This window comes from Acomys russatus, chromosome 30 (assembly GCF_903995435.1).
Source record: "Acomys russatus chromosome 30, mAcoRus1.1, whole genome shotgun sequence".
Taxonomy (NCBI): Eukaryota; Metazoa; Chordata; class Mammalia; order Rodentia; family Muridae; genus Acomys; species Acomys russatus.
In genome coordinates, this window is record NC_067166.1 from 20,954,564 (window position 1) to 20,971,835 (window position 17,272).

Genomic DNA, 17,272 nt, shown 5'->3' on the forward strand with positions numbered 1-17,272 from the left:
TTACAGCCCTGCGTTACACCTAGCCAGTCTCAATTATTTTGCAGGAAATCCCAGGCCTGCTGTTACACCTGTAATTTCCACAAGCCCAAAGATCCAAACTAGTATCCCTCACCACTCGTCTGTGAATTTCACCAAATATCCAGTTAGTGATGACATTTTCCCTCTGCCAGATTTGGGTTCTACACAGTAAGGTTTCTGTGGCCCCAATGACTCAATGTGTTCCTTTACACTTTTCCTGCCTTCATCTTTAAAGCTCTGGCTGAAGATGCTTCCATTACCGTGTCCTCACGGTGTCCTTGAACTTGCTCTTCTTCCCGAAGAGATCTGAGGCCAGTGAGATGGGTTCTCTTGTACCTTTGGAATTAGTGGGGGTTTTGTTGTTGTTATTTTAAGCACTTTATTTATTTTGTTTGTTTGCTTTTGTTTTGTTTTGTTTTGAAGGTAGGGTTTCTCTGTGTAGCCTTGGCTACCCTGGACTAGATCCACCTGCCTCTGCTTTCCTGAGTGCTGGGGTTACAGGGGTGCACCACCACACCTCGCTGTTGTTGTTTTTAATTGTTTGCCCCCATCAAACAGAGATTTAGCTGACTACCTGCCCCTCACCACACACACACACACACACACACACACACGTATTGTAACTCCTGGTCTCTTACTCTTTTTGTAAAGCACAGACACTACAGTGAACAGCTGATGAGAATAGCTCACATACATACAGGGACATCAAGTGCCCCCTGTCATAGTATCCCAGACTCAAGGTACAATCTCTGCAGCAACATGCTGCCCAATCTAGAACTGAGTCGATCCAAACCAAAGCTGGCTAGCAGCCTCCAGACCAGTGGCTCTCAACCTGTGGGCCACCACCCCTTTGGCAGTGGACTGATCCTTTCATGGTGGTCACTTAAGACCACTGGAAAACATAGATATTTATATTACAATTCACAACAGTAGCAAAGTTACAGTTATGAAAGTAGCAATGAAAATTTTATGGCTTGGGGTCACCACAACATGAGGAACTGAATTGAAGGGCCACAGCATTGGTAAGGTTGAGCACCAAGGTGCTAGATCTTTACCTTAGCTAAGCCAGCCTTTCACTGAGAAACAGGGAAAGAGGCCAAGCACATGGCCAGTAGGGGATGCTGAGGCAAGTTAGGGAATTTAAGGCCAGCCAGGGCTACATAATGAACACTTGATTGAAAAAAAAAAAAAGAACAGAAAAGCTAACTTTAAAAAAATAAAGGTCTTCTGAGGTGGGAGACGCAGGAAGACTACATCACTTCTCTGTGAGGAAATAAATGGGCCCGAGCCTCAGGCCATGGCACAGGATTGTTACGCAACCTCTGTTCACCTTCCCTTAGCCTTGGCAGGCCTCTATTGTCTCCCCTTTACGGGTGTGTTTGCATCAGAGTCGTTGCTGTCAGTGGAGGTCCCAGGAGATAAGACCTTGCCTATTGTCTTGTTGTTATTTTAATTTCTTTTTGATTTTATGGGCTTATTTATTTTGTGTAAGATGCATGTATGTTCACACACCACATGCATGCCTGCAGCCCCTGGAAAAAGGTGCCAGATGTCCCAGAACTGGAACCACATGTAAACCACCATGTGGGTGCTGGAAACTGAACAGCAAGTGCTCTTAATCGCTGAGCCATCTCTCTAGCTGCCTGCTGTTGTTTGGAGGCAGAATCCGAGAGATTCCAGACTGTTCTGGAACTCATCAGCTTGTCAGTGCAAGTGAGGGGTGATCATGAACTTCTGGGCCTCCTGACTGCACTTTCCCAAGCAGTGGGATTAGAAGTATTCACTACCAGGGACAGCCTAAGACTTTCATTTACTTGTTTTCGTTTAGCAAATATATTTTAATTTCTTATTACTAGGGGCAGGGAGGGCATGGCAAGGTATACACACAGAGTCAGGGTCAGTTCTCTCCTTCCATCTTTACGTGGGTTCTGGGGCTCAAACGCAGGTCTCAGGCTTGTACAGCAAGTGCCTTTATGCACTGCACCATCTTGCTGGCCCCAGATATTAATTACACATAATAGCGGGCGCCACTGTATACACATACACAATGTATCCTGACGGCATCCCATCTTATCAACCCCAATGGCCTCTCTCCTACTCCCATTAATGAACACCCTTCCTCTTTCCTACAAGGCAACCCTCTTGTTCTTTCATAGTTTGTTGGTTTGTTGCTTGTCACACAGGTTAAGGGTTCAATGACAGAGCATGGGCACTTGACCAGGCTACACCACTGAAGAAACACGCCCCTTAAGGCTTTTTTCCTACATTATCTGGGCTAACCGTCTCTCCTACCTCTTCCTGCCATCCTCCTCCCTACACACACACATACACACACATTCTCTCTCTCTCTCTCTCTCTCTCTCTCTCTCTCTCTCTCTCTCTCTCTCTCTCTTTCTCTCTTTCTGACACAGGGTTTCTCTGTGTGGCCTTGGCTGTCCTGGACTCATTTTGTAGACCAGGCTGCCCTTGAACTCACAGAGATCCACTTGCTTGCCTCTGCCTCCCTGAGTGCTGGGATTACAGGTGTGCTCTCTTATATATGCTCTATGTGCCCGCCCCCCCACATCTTAAAGAAACCTTTTCCCCTCCCCTCTCATGGGTCCCTTTCTAGTTTGATTTCCTGGACTCTACACACACACACACTCATTCCTACATAAATGCACATACATAAAAATAGAAATCAGGGTCTGAAGAAATAAAAAAAAAAACAAACTGTCTTCTGAGCCTGAGCTTTTTCACTCAATACAGTACTGTCTGGTTCTATCCGATTTCCTGTAAGTCTCATAAGTTTATTTTTATTTACAGCTGCATAAAACGCCATTGTGAATGTGAACCACATCTCCATTTTCCGTTCATCAGCTGATGGAGACAGGCTCATTCCATCCCTGCTACTGTGACTAGAACAGCAACGAACATGGATGCACAAGTCTCTCTGTTGTAGGCTCTTCCTGCTGATATATGCCCAGGACTGGAATACCTAGGTCATATGGAAACACTATTTTTAGGTTTGTAAGACGCCTCCACAGTGATTTCCACAGCTGCCAACAATAAATAAGCGCCCCCTTTGCCCTATGACCTCACCAGTATTTGCTGCCATTGGCTTTCTTGATAGTAGCCATCCTGGCAAGGTAAGAAAGGCTCTCACAGCATTTTTTTTTTTCATTTACTGATAGCTAAGGACACTGAGCATTTAAAAATATTTATCAGCCATACATCTTTCTTCTTTTGGAAATTCTGTCCAATCTCAGGCCATTAACACAGCGTAAGCAGTGGCCACCACTATTTCCGTATTACTGCCGAGGCAGACCTTGCCAGCTGCTGTCCCTACCCACTCTCGCCATCTTCCTCAGTGTTTGAATCCCAACTGTATTCCAGGTGACAACATATCTCACGACAACTAAACAAAGCCTAGCTTCCTTTTGTAGGTGGGTGTGAGCACGTTACTAACTTTAACCACTGACATCTGACAAGGCTCCTTAAGAAGTCAGCAGAGGCCAGGGAGATACCCCAGTGAGTAGTAACATGTGAGAGCCTGAGTTCAATCCTGCAGAGCCAACATGGAAAATCCAGGAGTGATGGTGGTGTGCACTTGTGATCCCAGTGCAGGGAAGGTGAGGACAGGCGGATTCTGGGGGATCACTGGCCAGCTAGCCTAGCCTAACTGGCTAGCTTCAGGGCAAGAAGTCACTCAAAAGCGGAAGTACACAGTGAGTGAGGAATATTGAGAAAGGATACCTGAAGTTGACCTCTGGCCTCCATGTGCACCTGGAGTGGACGGACATACACATGCACGCACACATGCACGCATGCACACATACACGTACATATACATGTGCAGTTTAAGTTGCATGTGACATTGCTGCCTTGTCTGCACACCTTTCCTCTTCTTTGGAACTCAGAGAAGACAGTGAGCAGCTAAGCTAAATCCTTCCTCCAGGCTCCACTGGGAGCAAGCTGGGCCTCCCTATCTGTGGTGGTTCGTATTGACACTATCTAGAATTAAATGGAAAAGGAGCCCAAGCATCCCTGCGAGGAATTTTCTAGACAACCTTTGTCTCTGGGCAAGCCTGTGTGGGAGCTTCTAGGTTGGGCTCATTGACGGTAAAGACTGCTCTAAATGTGGCCTGCACCATTTCACAGGCAGTTCCTGGAACAATGGGGAGACAGAGGCCTGAGCAGCAGCATCCATCTTTTTTTTTTTCTGCTTCTTGACAGCAGATTCAATGCGACCGGCTGCCCGACACCCATGCCACCAGGGCTTCCCCCTAAACTATTAGCCAAAATAGACTCTTTCTTCCTGATGCTGCTTGCCATGGTAACCAGCACAGCATCCCCATGGTCTTTGAATCCATCCAGGGGATGTGTGCAAACTCACTGGGCCATTGCCAAGTAGAGGCTTTAATGGGATTGAATGTTCCAGACTGTCCCATGCCCTCACCCTCCTTATAGGCAGGACATATAGCATTCCCCTATAGCCAATGCCTCTTCAACCTGGTTCCTGGAGTAAGAAACAACTGAGCAGACCTGTTATTGCCTCACATAGAATTGTCACAACAAACCCACGGATCTAGAAGTCAAAGCAAATACTTGTTCATTCGGCCCTGAGGTCTGGGATCCCGGAGGGAAAGAGTGGCAACAGCTAGGTTTTTCTGAGGTAGACATACTATTTACGAACAGAGAAGGCTTTTAGGCTTGTTTCTTCTTGGACATGCTTGGTCAACCCAGTGTGCTGCCCTCAAACACCTGCCCCTGAAGCAGCTCAGCTCTCTACAGGCCTGACCCTCCCGCGGCTGCTGCAGGCAGCCAGAGTTTGTTGTCAGACCCATCTGTCAGAACTTGGGCACACATTCTATCCTTTATGTCCTCTGTGTACGGACCAGTCGGGAGTCTTATACTGGTATGGATGCTACAAAGCAAAGATCACACCTCCCATCTCATTCTTGGCAAGTTCATAGCTTTCTTGGTGAGGTCAACGTGTGCCTTCCTCCACACTGCTAGGACACATGTCCAACAGAAGAGGTGGCAAAGGCCAAAGGCTAGAGCTTCCAGCCCATTCTTATTGATTCTGAGTACCAGGAAACACCAGAAGTTCTCGGGATCACCGGTACAGCTGTGGCACTGGTAGTGGTGCACATGCTCCTGTAAAAACTGAGCTAATGTTCTTGAGGGCATATATATCCCAGACACTGTTCTAAATAGTTACCATGATACACTGCCTCTCCTTGTCACTCTCAGGGTGACTGCTAATATTTAGCATACTTCCCTCCAGTGTTTCCCATGGAAATATGTTATGTCAGTTTAAACACATATGACATACTAGGCTCCATTTTTGCCTCCAGTGGCTTCCTTGCTCTATTAATTACTGACACACACACACACACACACACACACACACACACACACACACACACACACAACTAGGGCTTAACGGATAAACCTTCAAGAAGGAAGTAATTCTCAGGATCATTCTACCTTTCCCCTATTTAACAACCCTTATCAAAACCAGACTGGGCCTAGCAGGTAAAGGTGCTTGCTATGCAAGCTTGGTGACCTGAGTTCTAACCCTGGACCCACCAAAAGTGGAATGGAGAGACCTAACACCACAAGCTGTCCCTGTACGCATGTGTGTGGGCATGTGCATGCGAGCCTGTCCATGTGTGCATGTGTGTATGTAACAACAAATTTCAAAGAAGTCATGAAGTTGAAGAGTTGGGGGCAGGGGAATAGGAAGAGCTGAAGTGGGAAGAGTTTAATAAATCTGTCAGAGAATTCAATACCCAGGAACGCCATTCTTAAGAAATGAGGGAGAGAGGCGGGCGTGGTGGCGCACGCCTTTAATCCCAGCAGTTGGGCTGCAGAGACAGGTGGATCTCTGTGAGTTTGAGGTCAGCCTGGTCTACAAAGAGAGTTCCAGGATGAGGGGGGGGCGCAGGTTGAGGGGGCCAGGGGGAGGCTTGTGGGGGAGCTGGCTCAGTAGTTTAAGAGCACTGGCTGCTCTTGCAGAGGGCCTAGGTTCAATTCCTACCGATCACACAGTGGATCACAGTCTGTAACTCCAGTTCCAGGGTACGCAGCGCCCTCTTCTGGACTCTTTGGGATATATATGCCCTCAAGAACATTAGCTCGGTTTTTACAGGAGCATGTGCACCACTGGACTCGTGTGTGTGTGTGTGTGTGTGTGTGTGTGTGTGTGTGTGTGTGTGTGTGTGTGTGTGTGTGTTTGTGTGTGTGTGTGTGTGTGTCTGCATGTGTGTCTGTGTGTGTGTTTGTGTGTGTGTGTGCATGTGTGTCTGTGTGTGTCCTCACACACATGTTCACACACACAATTAAAAATCAAAATTGTAAAAGGAGTTGCTATGCAGATGAGCCAAATTTTCATCCATTCAGAATACATTGTTATACCAGGTGTGATGGGCTATGCCTGCCATTCCAGCTCAGGGCGCTAACTAAGGCAGGAAGACTGCAGAAGCCTAGGAGTTCAGGAACATTCTGGGGAGCAACACATCAAGATCCTGCCTCTCACAAAAATTAGTTACAAGATAAAATAAAATAAAGATTTTAAATATATGATTCAGAGCTGAGTGTGATGTCAGACGTCTATAACCTCAGAACTCAGAAGGCTGAGGCAAGAGATATAAAAATCTGAGGTCAAGTTTGGTTATATTATGAGACTCTACATTAAAAAAAATGGGAGGTGGGGGGGGGGGTGCTGGAGAGATGGCTCAGAGGCTAAGAGCACTGGCTGCTCTTTCAAAGGTCTTGAGTTCAATTCTCTGCAACCACATGGTGGCTCACAGCCATCTATGATGAGATCTGGTGCCCTCTACTGGCCTGCAGGTGTACATGCAGGCAGAACACTATATACATAATGAATAAATATTTTTTTAAAAGGGGGAGGGGAAGGAGTTGGGGGAGGGGGAGGCACTAGAGCGATGGCTCAGTAGTCAAGAGCACTTGCTGCTCTTGCAGAGGGACATTGGTTCTGGTTTCAAAAGCCACACAGAAGTTCACAACTATAATCCTAGTTCCAGGAGATCTAATGCCCCCTTCTGGCTTTCACAGACACCAAGCACATACAGAGTGCATATAAATAAATCCATGCAGGCAAACACTTGTACATATAATATAAAATATAAAATGTTGAAGTATCTAAACTTACACTTTCTATGACTCGTTTTATAAGGACACAGAAGTTAGAAGTGGAAAAAGAAGGAAAAACAGTCTATGCAAAAGTAGCCAAAAGAATTGAAATGGTTTGATTCAAGAATCACAAGTAAATAAAGCCAATTAAGATATTTAAGCTAAACTGCCATAGTTTTGCCCTTTCTTCAGGCATACCAGCTGACCCGAAGCCACCAACAGATGATGGGAGAAAGAAGCACTTGCTGCTGTGAGTGACTAATACTTGTCACAAAGCACATGCTAACAGATGATTCAAACAAACACATCATCAAATACCATCTCTCTCCATCCACCAAATTCAGTCCTGGGCTTGTATTGGGGCACTATCATTTTCCTCAGTATCCTTCCTGGACTAAGAAACTCTAACATCCTCCAAGACTCACTTCCTCTCCTCCCATTCCAGCATCAATCCCCAGGTCCTCCACAGCGTCGGCCCTTCACTCTCTGAGAACACAATTCTGCCCACCAGGACTTACATCTGGCCTCTTCTCTCCATGTCCACAGAATCAGGCTGCTTCTCCCCTTAAATATTTTAAGGATGATTTGCAAAATGAAATCTAAACGTGGCTTATGGGGGAGAAGGAACTCATACTTGCCACAGCACACACATGGAGGTCAGAGAACAACTTTCAGGGGTCAGTTCTCGCCTTCCAGCTGAGCCACAGATATCAAACTCAAATCAACAGGCTCAGTGGAAAGTGCCTTTTACCACTGAGCCATCTTCCTAGCCTAGGCTCTCAATTTCGTAATTTACTTTATTTGCATTGGTGTTTTGCCTACACGTACGCCAGTGAGAGGGTGTCAGATCCTCTGGAACTGGAGTTATACACAGCTGGGAGCTGCCGTGTAGGTGCCCGGAACTGAACTCACTGCCTCTGGAAGAACAGCTAGTGCTCTTAACCACTGAGCCATCTCTCCAGCCTTGGCACTTGATTTTGAAACTGGGCAGCGTTATGTTGCCTTGGCTGACCTCAAACTCCTACTCTCAAGAGGTGCTCCCATTCTCAGCCTCTTGACTACTACAACTACACAATGCCATGCCTAGTTTACACTTTAATATCTTAAGTTTAATGTACCTAGTTTCATTACTTTGATTGCATGACTTAGAAAAATCCAGCTAGAACTGACTCAGTGGCTAGTTTTCGTGATACAAGAAGCATCGTGTAGATTGCTTGGGGAGAAAAGAACTCAATGGTCTTTTTTCTTTTTTTTTTTCTTGTTTTTCGAGACAGGGTTTCTCTGTGTAGCCTTAGCTGTCCTGGACTCACTTTGTAGACCAGGCTGGTCTCAAACTCACAGCGATCCGATGCCTCTGCCTCCCGAGTGCTGGGATTAAAGGCCTGCGCCACCACTGCCCAGCTGAACTCAATGATCTTACTCAGTGTTGGACTCTGCATGTTGCAATACCAATCTGCTATGCAAGATGTACCCACTGGTGCAGCAGTGGCATAACTGTTAGGTGATAATCAACCATAGTTTGGTTGGAATTTGAGGTCTATTCCACAAAATGGAATCCATGCCTGGTACCATATATCTGGTCAAAATCCCTTGGCTTGGCTAGGTGGAGGGAACCTACTACTGCTGATCTGATGAATAGACACATTGTCAAACTGTCTTCTAAATATTTATGTTTATTCGCATATACTAGTATTGCTCTCAACCTCAGTTAGAGAAGCTTCTTTATGGAGTGGACAGCATTAATGCAGAGACTCATAACTGTCAAAGTGCGGAGAATGAGTGAGCACTGAGAAGTGCTCAGCCTTAAATGAGACATCTATGTTGGGGGATGGTCTAATGCATTCTAATGCTAATTACTGCTTACTGTCTCTGTAACCCACCTTTGATTAATAAAAAGCCATCCCACCCAGGCAGAGCAGATGAGATAGGTGGGGCTAAGATTCCCAGCCAGAGAGAGGGAGAGAGAGGGAGGGAGGGAGGGAGGGAGGGAGGGAGGGAGAGAGAGAGAGAGAGAGAGAGAGAGAGAGAGAAGTGGGGGTGGAATCCAGGGAAGGAGAAGAAAGACCACCATGAGGAGGAAGGAGAAAGACCAGAGGAGGAGAAGGAAGAGGAAGGCCGCCATGGGTTAGATGGAAGAGAATCACTTGGCGGTGTGGATGGAGATTTGGCCCAGATGAAGAACATTAGCAAGTATTTGGGATTATGGGTGGGAGGTAGCTTGAAAGAAGTTATTAGAAGCAGATGGCATGGGATTGGAGCAGGAATCACATACCTGCCCCACTATGGGAAGTAGTTTAGAAGATTAATGTCTGCCCTGCCCCAGGTTAACTAAGGCTATTTTAAAATATAACAAATGTCAGTGTCTTAATTGATTGCTAGCCAGGCATACTAATAATACAGATAATTTAAAAATAATACATCTACATCACACCCACATACACACAGGTTTAGGCAACATCACGTGAGAGGGAGTGGAAAGATTGTAAGAGGCAGAGGATGGGGAGCACTGTCTTCTGGGTCTAACATAGCTACTGTGCTCATGGACTCACCGGCTATGGCTACCGGAACAGCACCTGCACAAGATCAAGCCAATGAGATCAGTCTACATTGTAGCAAATAGCACTAATAAAGCTCATTAGGTTTTTAAAGGTGGGGAGGGAGGGTTATTAAAAGGACATGAATGTGGGACAGTACACACTGTCTAGAGAGACTGCAAGGGGGAAACTGGGAATGGCTAACAGTAGGATACACCAGCTGAGTGTGGTAGCACATGCTTTAAATAGCAGAGGCATAGGCAGAGGCAGGTGATCACCCAGTTCCAGCCTGCTCTACAGAGGGGATCTACAAAGCCAGTTTCAGGACAGCCAAGGCTACACAGAAAAACCTTGTCTCAAAACAAACAAACAAACAAAAAGATACACTGTATTTGGGTATGAAACTGTCAAAAAAAAAAAAAAAAAGTAAGATAGTCCTAAAAATAGTAAAATAGCTACGTTAAGAAAATGGTTGAGGTCTGGAAAGATGACTCGGAGGTTAAGACCACTGTCCTTCCAAAGGTCCTGAATTAATTTCCAGCAACCATATGGTGGCTCACAACCATCTATAATGAGACCTGGTGCCCTCTTCTGGTGAGCACATGTGAGCGCAATACCTTATAAATAATAAATAAATCTTAAAAAAAAAAAGAAAATGGTTGAAACTAAAACTCATCATGTTAGGTAAAACAATTAGAGTCAGGGAAACAAATACCACATTTTCTTTTGTATGCATAGTCTAGATTATATATGTATATATAATATATAATAAACATACATTTATTTTATATATTATATTAAATAATGGTATATTAATTATATATAAATGTTAATATTATATATAAATGTTATATATTTATATTAAGTGTAATATATGTCTTATATAGATAAATAAAATAAGGACATGAAAGTAGAAGGAGATTTGGAAAGAGGAAAGGGCCCAGCAGAAAAATGGAGAGGAGACAAGAGAGAGTGATATATACACATATCACAAAGAAATCCATCATTTTTGCAGAATTAGTACATATTAATTTTATATTGTTGTGGTGGTAGCGGTGATAGTTTATTCACTTTGTAACTACTCTGGCTATCCTGGAACTGGCTTTGTAGATCAAGCTGGACTCAAACTCACAAAGATCCACCTGCTTCTGCCTCCCCAGTAGTGGGATTAAGGCTAGGATTAAAGGCTCTGGCCACCACACCCAGCTAACATATGCTAATTTAAAGGGCAAGGACATCCACACTCACTCAGTTTTCAGTCTACCCTCCATCTTTCACCTTCAACCTGTCCGGCCTTTCCCTATCTAATCCATCTCACCCATATCTGCAACTTGCTGTGCTTTCTGCCTTTCAGGGTTTAGACATCACTTACCACAGCCCTACAGCGATCTGACTTCTAGTTAACGCGCGCGCGCGCACGCGCACACGCACACACACACACACACACACACACACACAACCCACCCAAAATAAGTTCCATTCCTACCTAAAATATTGCACAAACACCTTAGTGTTTCTAAATTAACTTCTTCCCAGACAAATAACTGCTGGTTCTATGAACAAGTCAAATGTTATCTGTATAGGCTTAGAATCCATGGAACAGATTGAAACTTTGCAGCTTTTGCTATTTCACAAGTTATGAGTTGCATCTTTGGCCTGGGGAAGCCCCTCAATTCCGCGAAAAGCTATTTAAAGATATCGTGGGATATGTGTTTACTGTTAATATGACTATTTAACGGAAGCAGATAAACAAGGCCCAGTGCTACGGTGGTAAGGTAGTTCCTAAAGGTGGTTGCCACAAGACCCCTGAGGAAGATATTAGCCATGCAAACACGAGAACCCCAACTTCACTGACTCCGAAGTTGCCAAACCTGGCTCAGGCATCTACAATCTGCCCAAGCGACAATGCTTAGTGGGGCTTTGAGAACCGATTATTTCAATGACACAAAAGGCCAATGTCAGTCATAAAAGTGAACTAAAAATCTCATTGGAACGACTTTCTTCTGCAAACTTCCCAGGACCCTATTGCATCCCAGAATGACGCCTGGAACTGCAAGAGGAAAGGACAGCAGAGATCCAAGCATGCCTACCCTCTGAAGACTCAGCAGGGTAAACAGGCAGCCAGGAGGCTCGCTCAACCTACCTGGTAGGTGGAGGAGCCCGAGTCAGGCTGGGTGCCCAGTCGGGCCACCGAGTCCCCATGATAGGCACGCTGCCGGGGGACAGCGGCCCGAGTGTAGGGCCGCAGAGCTGACCTCAGCGCGCCCCACATGGCGGTGGCAAGCGCCAAGAGAGTGAGAGCGGTCCGCACAGCAGTTTTATTCTCTCCAAGCAGATTTGCAGGTCGGAGCAGCTGCTCCGCACCGGGGTCCTTGCAAAACCAGCTTTGGTCCACCAGCTCCCTGGGCCAGCCCCAGGCACGTGCCACCGCGGGCTGCCTCCCATTGGTCGGCACCGCCTGCCACGCCTTTCGACACCGCCAATGAGGAACAGAAGAGCAGCTCCGCGAGGCTCGGTCCCATCGCGAGCCCAGGAGCACTAGGCTAAAGGGAGCCACTTAAATCAGCGCGGCGACTGCCGTGTGTCCTACGCTGAAGCTTTTCTGAGCCCTGCAGTGCAGAGCTTCAGCACGTCTGATCTTTTAAAGAATGTGATAGATTGTAGACCTCAGTACTGGGATCTTCAGGAAGAGACTCTCATCGCACCCATAAAAATTAAAGACACTATATGAAGTGCCTTAACTTACTTTCCCCCCCATTCACATACTTACTGAACAGTTACTGTGTGCTACAACAGCGTGTTTGCTTAGAGGAGCAAGTAAAAAGCGCCAGAAGGATGGAGAGAGGGTGGCTATGCCCTGGGAGGAAATTTGGTTCCAGACTTAAAGGCGCTTATGAGAGAATAGCACAAATGACCACAGAATAAAAGCCAGATCGGGACACAATATGAATCACAATACAACTGAAATGGGAAGCCGGGTGGCAGACAGCTCGTCCTTTCTCTCTTGGAGGCCATGGACTTCCCTAATTGGCAGCTTTATAGAAGAAGCCTGGCCCATAGAAAACTATGGTTAGCTAATTGACAGAAGATTTGCCAAGGTTTCAGTAACTTACTCAGAGTCCCATCTAGCCAAAGTATTGGAGGGCATTGGAGGGAAGTGGCATGGGTTCCAGAAGTAGCCAATTAGCATTCTTGAGGAAGGGCTCCATCTCAGAGTACAAATAACCCGTCACGACTCCGTATTACCCCACAGCAAACAGCAGAAACATCAGCATTGCTGCACCAGCCTCCTTTGCCCCAAATCTGAAGGAAGGCCATATAAGGTGGTTTATGTCACAGCTGTGCAATTGAATATCCTTCGTAGCAGTGTCTCAGGCCAGCCTGTGCAGCTATAAAAGGCTGTCTGAAACTAGCCACCTCTGGCCATGGTGGCCCACACCATTGATACCAGCATTCCAGAGGCAGAGGCAGGCTGATTTCTAATGTTAGGGAGCAGCAAAGACTACATAATGAGACCCTGTCTCAAAGACAGCATGAGGGAAATAAAAATATCTGAAACTAAGCAGTTTATACAGAAACTTGTCTGGAGAACATGCTGTCCAGAACAAAAATCCCAGGCAAGTCTGGTGTCCCCTGAGAGCCAAGTCTCCGCCTACAAGATGTTGCTTTGCTGCTGCTGCTGCATCCAGAGTCCCAACAAACAGAAGAGGTGGAAAGGGAAAAAGGATCCTCCTCAGCCCTTTACAAGGACATCTAAGTCCCACTGGTGAGAGGAGAGTCCTCATGATCCAGGCGCCCTCCGTCAGACCATGCTTCTAAAAAAATCTTGCACTGGAAAATTTCACCTGTTTGGTGGCACCCATCTGGGAGCCCCCAGCAACCTATTAATTTGATCTGGGGACTTTTGTGAGCCTAGGAAGTTAGAGACCAGTCTGGGCAACAGAGTGAGACAATTTCTGAAAAAAAAGTTTCAATGTGAATTTTGATGGCACCATCACCACACAAATAGTGTTGGGCTGGGGGGTATAGCTAAGGAGTGAAATACTCCCCTAGAATGTAAAAGGCTCTCTCTAGGCTCCACTGCATCAATAGTGGCACACGGGGGAGGGGAGGAGACAAGCACACACACTATATTATTAAGTGGTAGTTATTTTGAGGGAGGGAGTTTCTGTGTGTACATACATGTGTATGGTGTGTGTACAGGTGCACACACGGAGGCCGGAGAACGTCAGAAGTCCCGTTGTCACTCAGCTTTATTCCCTTGAGACACAGTCTTTCACTGAACTTGCAGCCAGGTATGCAGCTAGAAAACCTGTGACCCTTTGGCCCCTGTACAGCCCTGGAACTAACAGGTGCATATAGCAATTCCTGGCTTTTATGTAGGTGCCAGATGCATATTCAGATCCTCACACATATGCAGCAAGTGCTCTTACCCACTGAGCCCTCTCTAGCCCCATAAGTGATTAAGCTTTTTAAAATCTAAGGGAATTGAGAGCGTGTAAGTCAAGTCAAAGCGAGTTTACCATATAAAATGACATTAAGTATTTTACCTTGCCACCTGTTGACCCCAAATAAGGTCTTGCAAAGTAGAAGGAAACAACTTAAAAGACTCACACAGCATACAAGCCATGTAAAAGAAAACAAATCAGGGCTGGAGTGATGGCTCAGCGGTTAAGAGCATTATCTGCTTTTCCAGAGGTTCTGAGTTCAATTCCCAGCAACCACATAGTGGTTCACCACCATCTACAATGAGATCTGGTACCCTCTTCTGGTGTGCAGGCAGAATATTGTATATGTAATAAAAAAAAAAAAATAAGTCTTTTAAAAAAACAAACAAACCAAACTGGAGCAGTTGAACTGAATGATATGTTTATTCCTGGCATTGGGCCTAATTCCCAAGCCAGGCACAATGGCACAGGCCTAAAATCCTAGTACTCAGGAAGGCAGAGGCAGGCGGATCTCTGTGAGTTCGAGGCCAGCCTGGTCTACAAATTGAGTCCAGGACAGCCAAGGCTACACAGAGAAACCCTGTCTCAAAATAACAAAAACGATTTCTTAGCAACTCCAGCACTAAAGAAGTAAACTAAGAGGTCAGAAGTTCAAGGTTATCCCAGGCTACATAGTGAGTGTGAAGCCAGACTATAAAACACTTTTATTTACTTTGTAAAATTTTAATTAAGAAATACATATCATTTGACCCTCCTACCCCTCCCTGAGTCCCCTCCCTGAGTCCCCACCCGTATCCAGCTCCCTCTCAAATTCATGGCTTATTCATAAATATATACATATATGTGTGTATATGTGAATAAACATATTAATGCAAAGTGCTGAGTCCATTTAATGTTACATATATGTTTGTAGGTAGGGCTGAATACTTGGGATTGAACAATTAGGGTTTTAAGATTTAATTACGTATACGCATGAGTGACTGTACACAAGCATGTACACGGAGGCCAGAAAAGAGCCATAGATGCCCTCAAGCTGAAGTTACAGGTGGCTGAGGGCTGGAAACCCTGGGAACTTGGGTTCTCTGCAAGATTAGCGCTCTTAAGCACTGAGCAATCAACCTCTTGTCCTCCCTTTGGTTTCGGACAGTTGTTCTAGCCGCCTTACCTGTCCTGACCACTGTCCATCACTGAGGGAGGTCAGCTGGCACTCAAGGGAGGAGCCGAAGCAGCAGCCATGGAGAAACGCGGCACAACGCACCGCCTTGCTTGGGTTGCATTTTCACGTAACTCAGGACCACCTCCCCAGAGGCGGCACCATGCACACTGGCCTGGGTCCTCCCTACAGCAATGATGAATCAAGAAAATGTCCCCACTGACTTGCCTACAGGCCAATCTTTGGCAAGCATTTTCTCAGTTGAGGCTCTCTATTCCAAGACAACCAGAGCTTGTGTGAGGTTGACAAAAACAAGTAACACAAAACAGAACAAAACTACTAATCCACAGAGACAGGGCATTGCCATGGATCCAGGCTGACCTCAGGCTCATGACCCTCTCTTAAGTACCATCATACACACCCAGATAAGTTTTCTAAGTAGCATATTGGATGATACAGTTAATGACTATGGACTATGGCACCCCAAGAAATAAAATTTTCTATTTTACTATGTCTCTAAAAGTAAACGGACAAAACAGCACAGCTATATACATATCTCTTTGATGGTGGGACAAAAATCTGTGACAAAACTCTTCTGTAGCTGAAGATATGTCCACACTAACCAAGTTTCCACAGATTAATTCTCTAGGTAAAAAAAAACTTTTGGATTATTTGCCAATAAACAGTTTGAAAAATCACCAGGTGTGGTGGTGCACATTTGTAATCCCAGCACTCAGGAGGCAGAGGCAGGCGGATCTCTGTGAGTTTGAGGCCAGCGTGGTCTACAAAGTGAATCCAGGACAGCCAAGGCTAACACAGAGAAACCTTGTCTTGACAAACCAACAAAACAAAATGAACAAAAACAGTTAGAAAAATCCTGTTTTTTTATTATTTCTGGGACTAAAACTTCCAATTTCTTTCTTTATACAGAGTGTGTGGGGGTGGGGTGGGGTGGGGGGAAGGAGCAAAAGATCTTGAGTTATATTTAAAATTCATTAAAGAGTAAAAGTAAATAAAACCTCATATTCAGGAAAATCTATCACTTATTCTTACAAAAAATTTTTTTCATAAAAAGCATCAAGAATTCTTCCAGCTACAGTATGCATGTTTTTGTTTTCTTTTTTTGGAGACAGGGGCTTAGTATAGAGCCCAGGCTAGCCTCAAACTCACACATCTCTGCATGTTCTGGGATTACAGGCTTGGCCCATGGTACCTGGCAATACTATATTTTTATGAAGAAGTATAGATGATAATTGAAAGCAGAAACCTGTTAACTAAACATAAATCTTTAGTTATTTGAAAAAGGCAAAACAAAAATGATATAAAATAACTTTTATTTACATAATTTTTTTATCTACAGAACATAGCTGCTTTCTTTAGAACAAGAAAATTTACAAATGACAAGATATTGCTTCTTTTGTCAAAAACTTCTTCAAGCAAGGTGGTATACACAGTCACTTGTAAACAGTGGATATTAATATTTATTCTATGCCTTCCCTTAATAATTTATCAACGATTAGACTTTTAAGCCATGACTGGGCCACCTGTTAAGATGTAAAGACCTTTAGTCACATCTCCTTGTGACATCATCGTTCTGGCATCACAGATCCGGCCACTATAAAGCTAAGCACTGATTGTGTTTCTCTTTCCAACACCTGTTTTGAGGCTGTAAGAGCAGGACAATTTGTTGACTGACTTCATTTTCTATATAACAAATGCCCTTGTAGTCTTTATACAATAAATTACATCTTCCATAAAATCAGTTTGTTACAGACAAACGAGAGACAGAGGTTAAAAAAATAAATATTATACAGGGATAAATAATAGTTTAGTCTCAGTGATCTAACCCAAGTAACACTAAGAAAAAAACTTGTAGAACATAAAATTTTTAAAATTTACAAAATAGCATTGAAATAGCAATGTGAATTACCCATGATTTTGTGACATTAATCATACGAAATAAATGCATACTTTCAAGA

The 17,272-nt window shown here is 44.8% G+C and overlaps 2 protein-coding genes across 2 annotated transcripts in view; one reads left to right on the plus strand and one right to left on the minus strand.

Moving 5' to 3' along the window:
- Mccc2 (methylcrotonyl-CoA carboxylase subunit 2) overlaps positions 1 to 12,063 on the minus strand; it is a 69,702-nt gene extending 57,639 nt beyond the window's left edge. Inside the window, exon 1 of the mRNA XM_051172474.1 lies at positions 11,836 to 12,063. Within this exon, the coding sequence (XP_051028431.1) occupies positions 11,836 to 11,964 (129 nt within the window). The 5' untranslated portion in view covers positions 11,965 to 12,063. The remainder of the gene's footprint in view (positions 1 to 11,835) is intronic.
- Positions 1 to 17,272, plus strand: part of Taf9 (TATA-box binding protein associated factor 9) — a 720,252-nt gene that overhangs the window by 165,539 nt on the left and 537,441 nt on the right. The window lies entirely within an intron of this gene.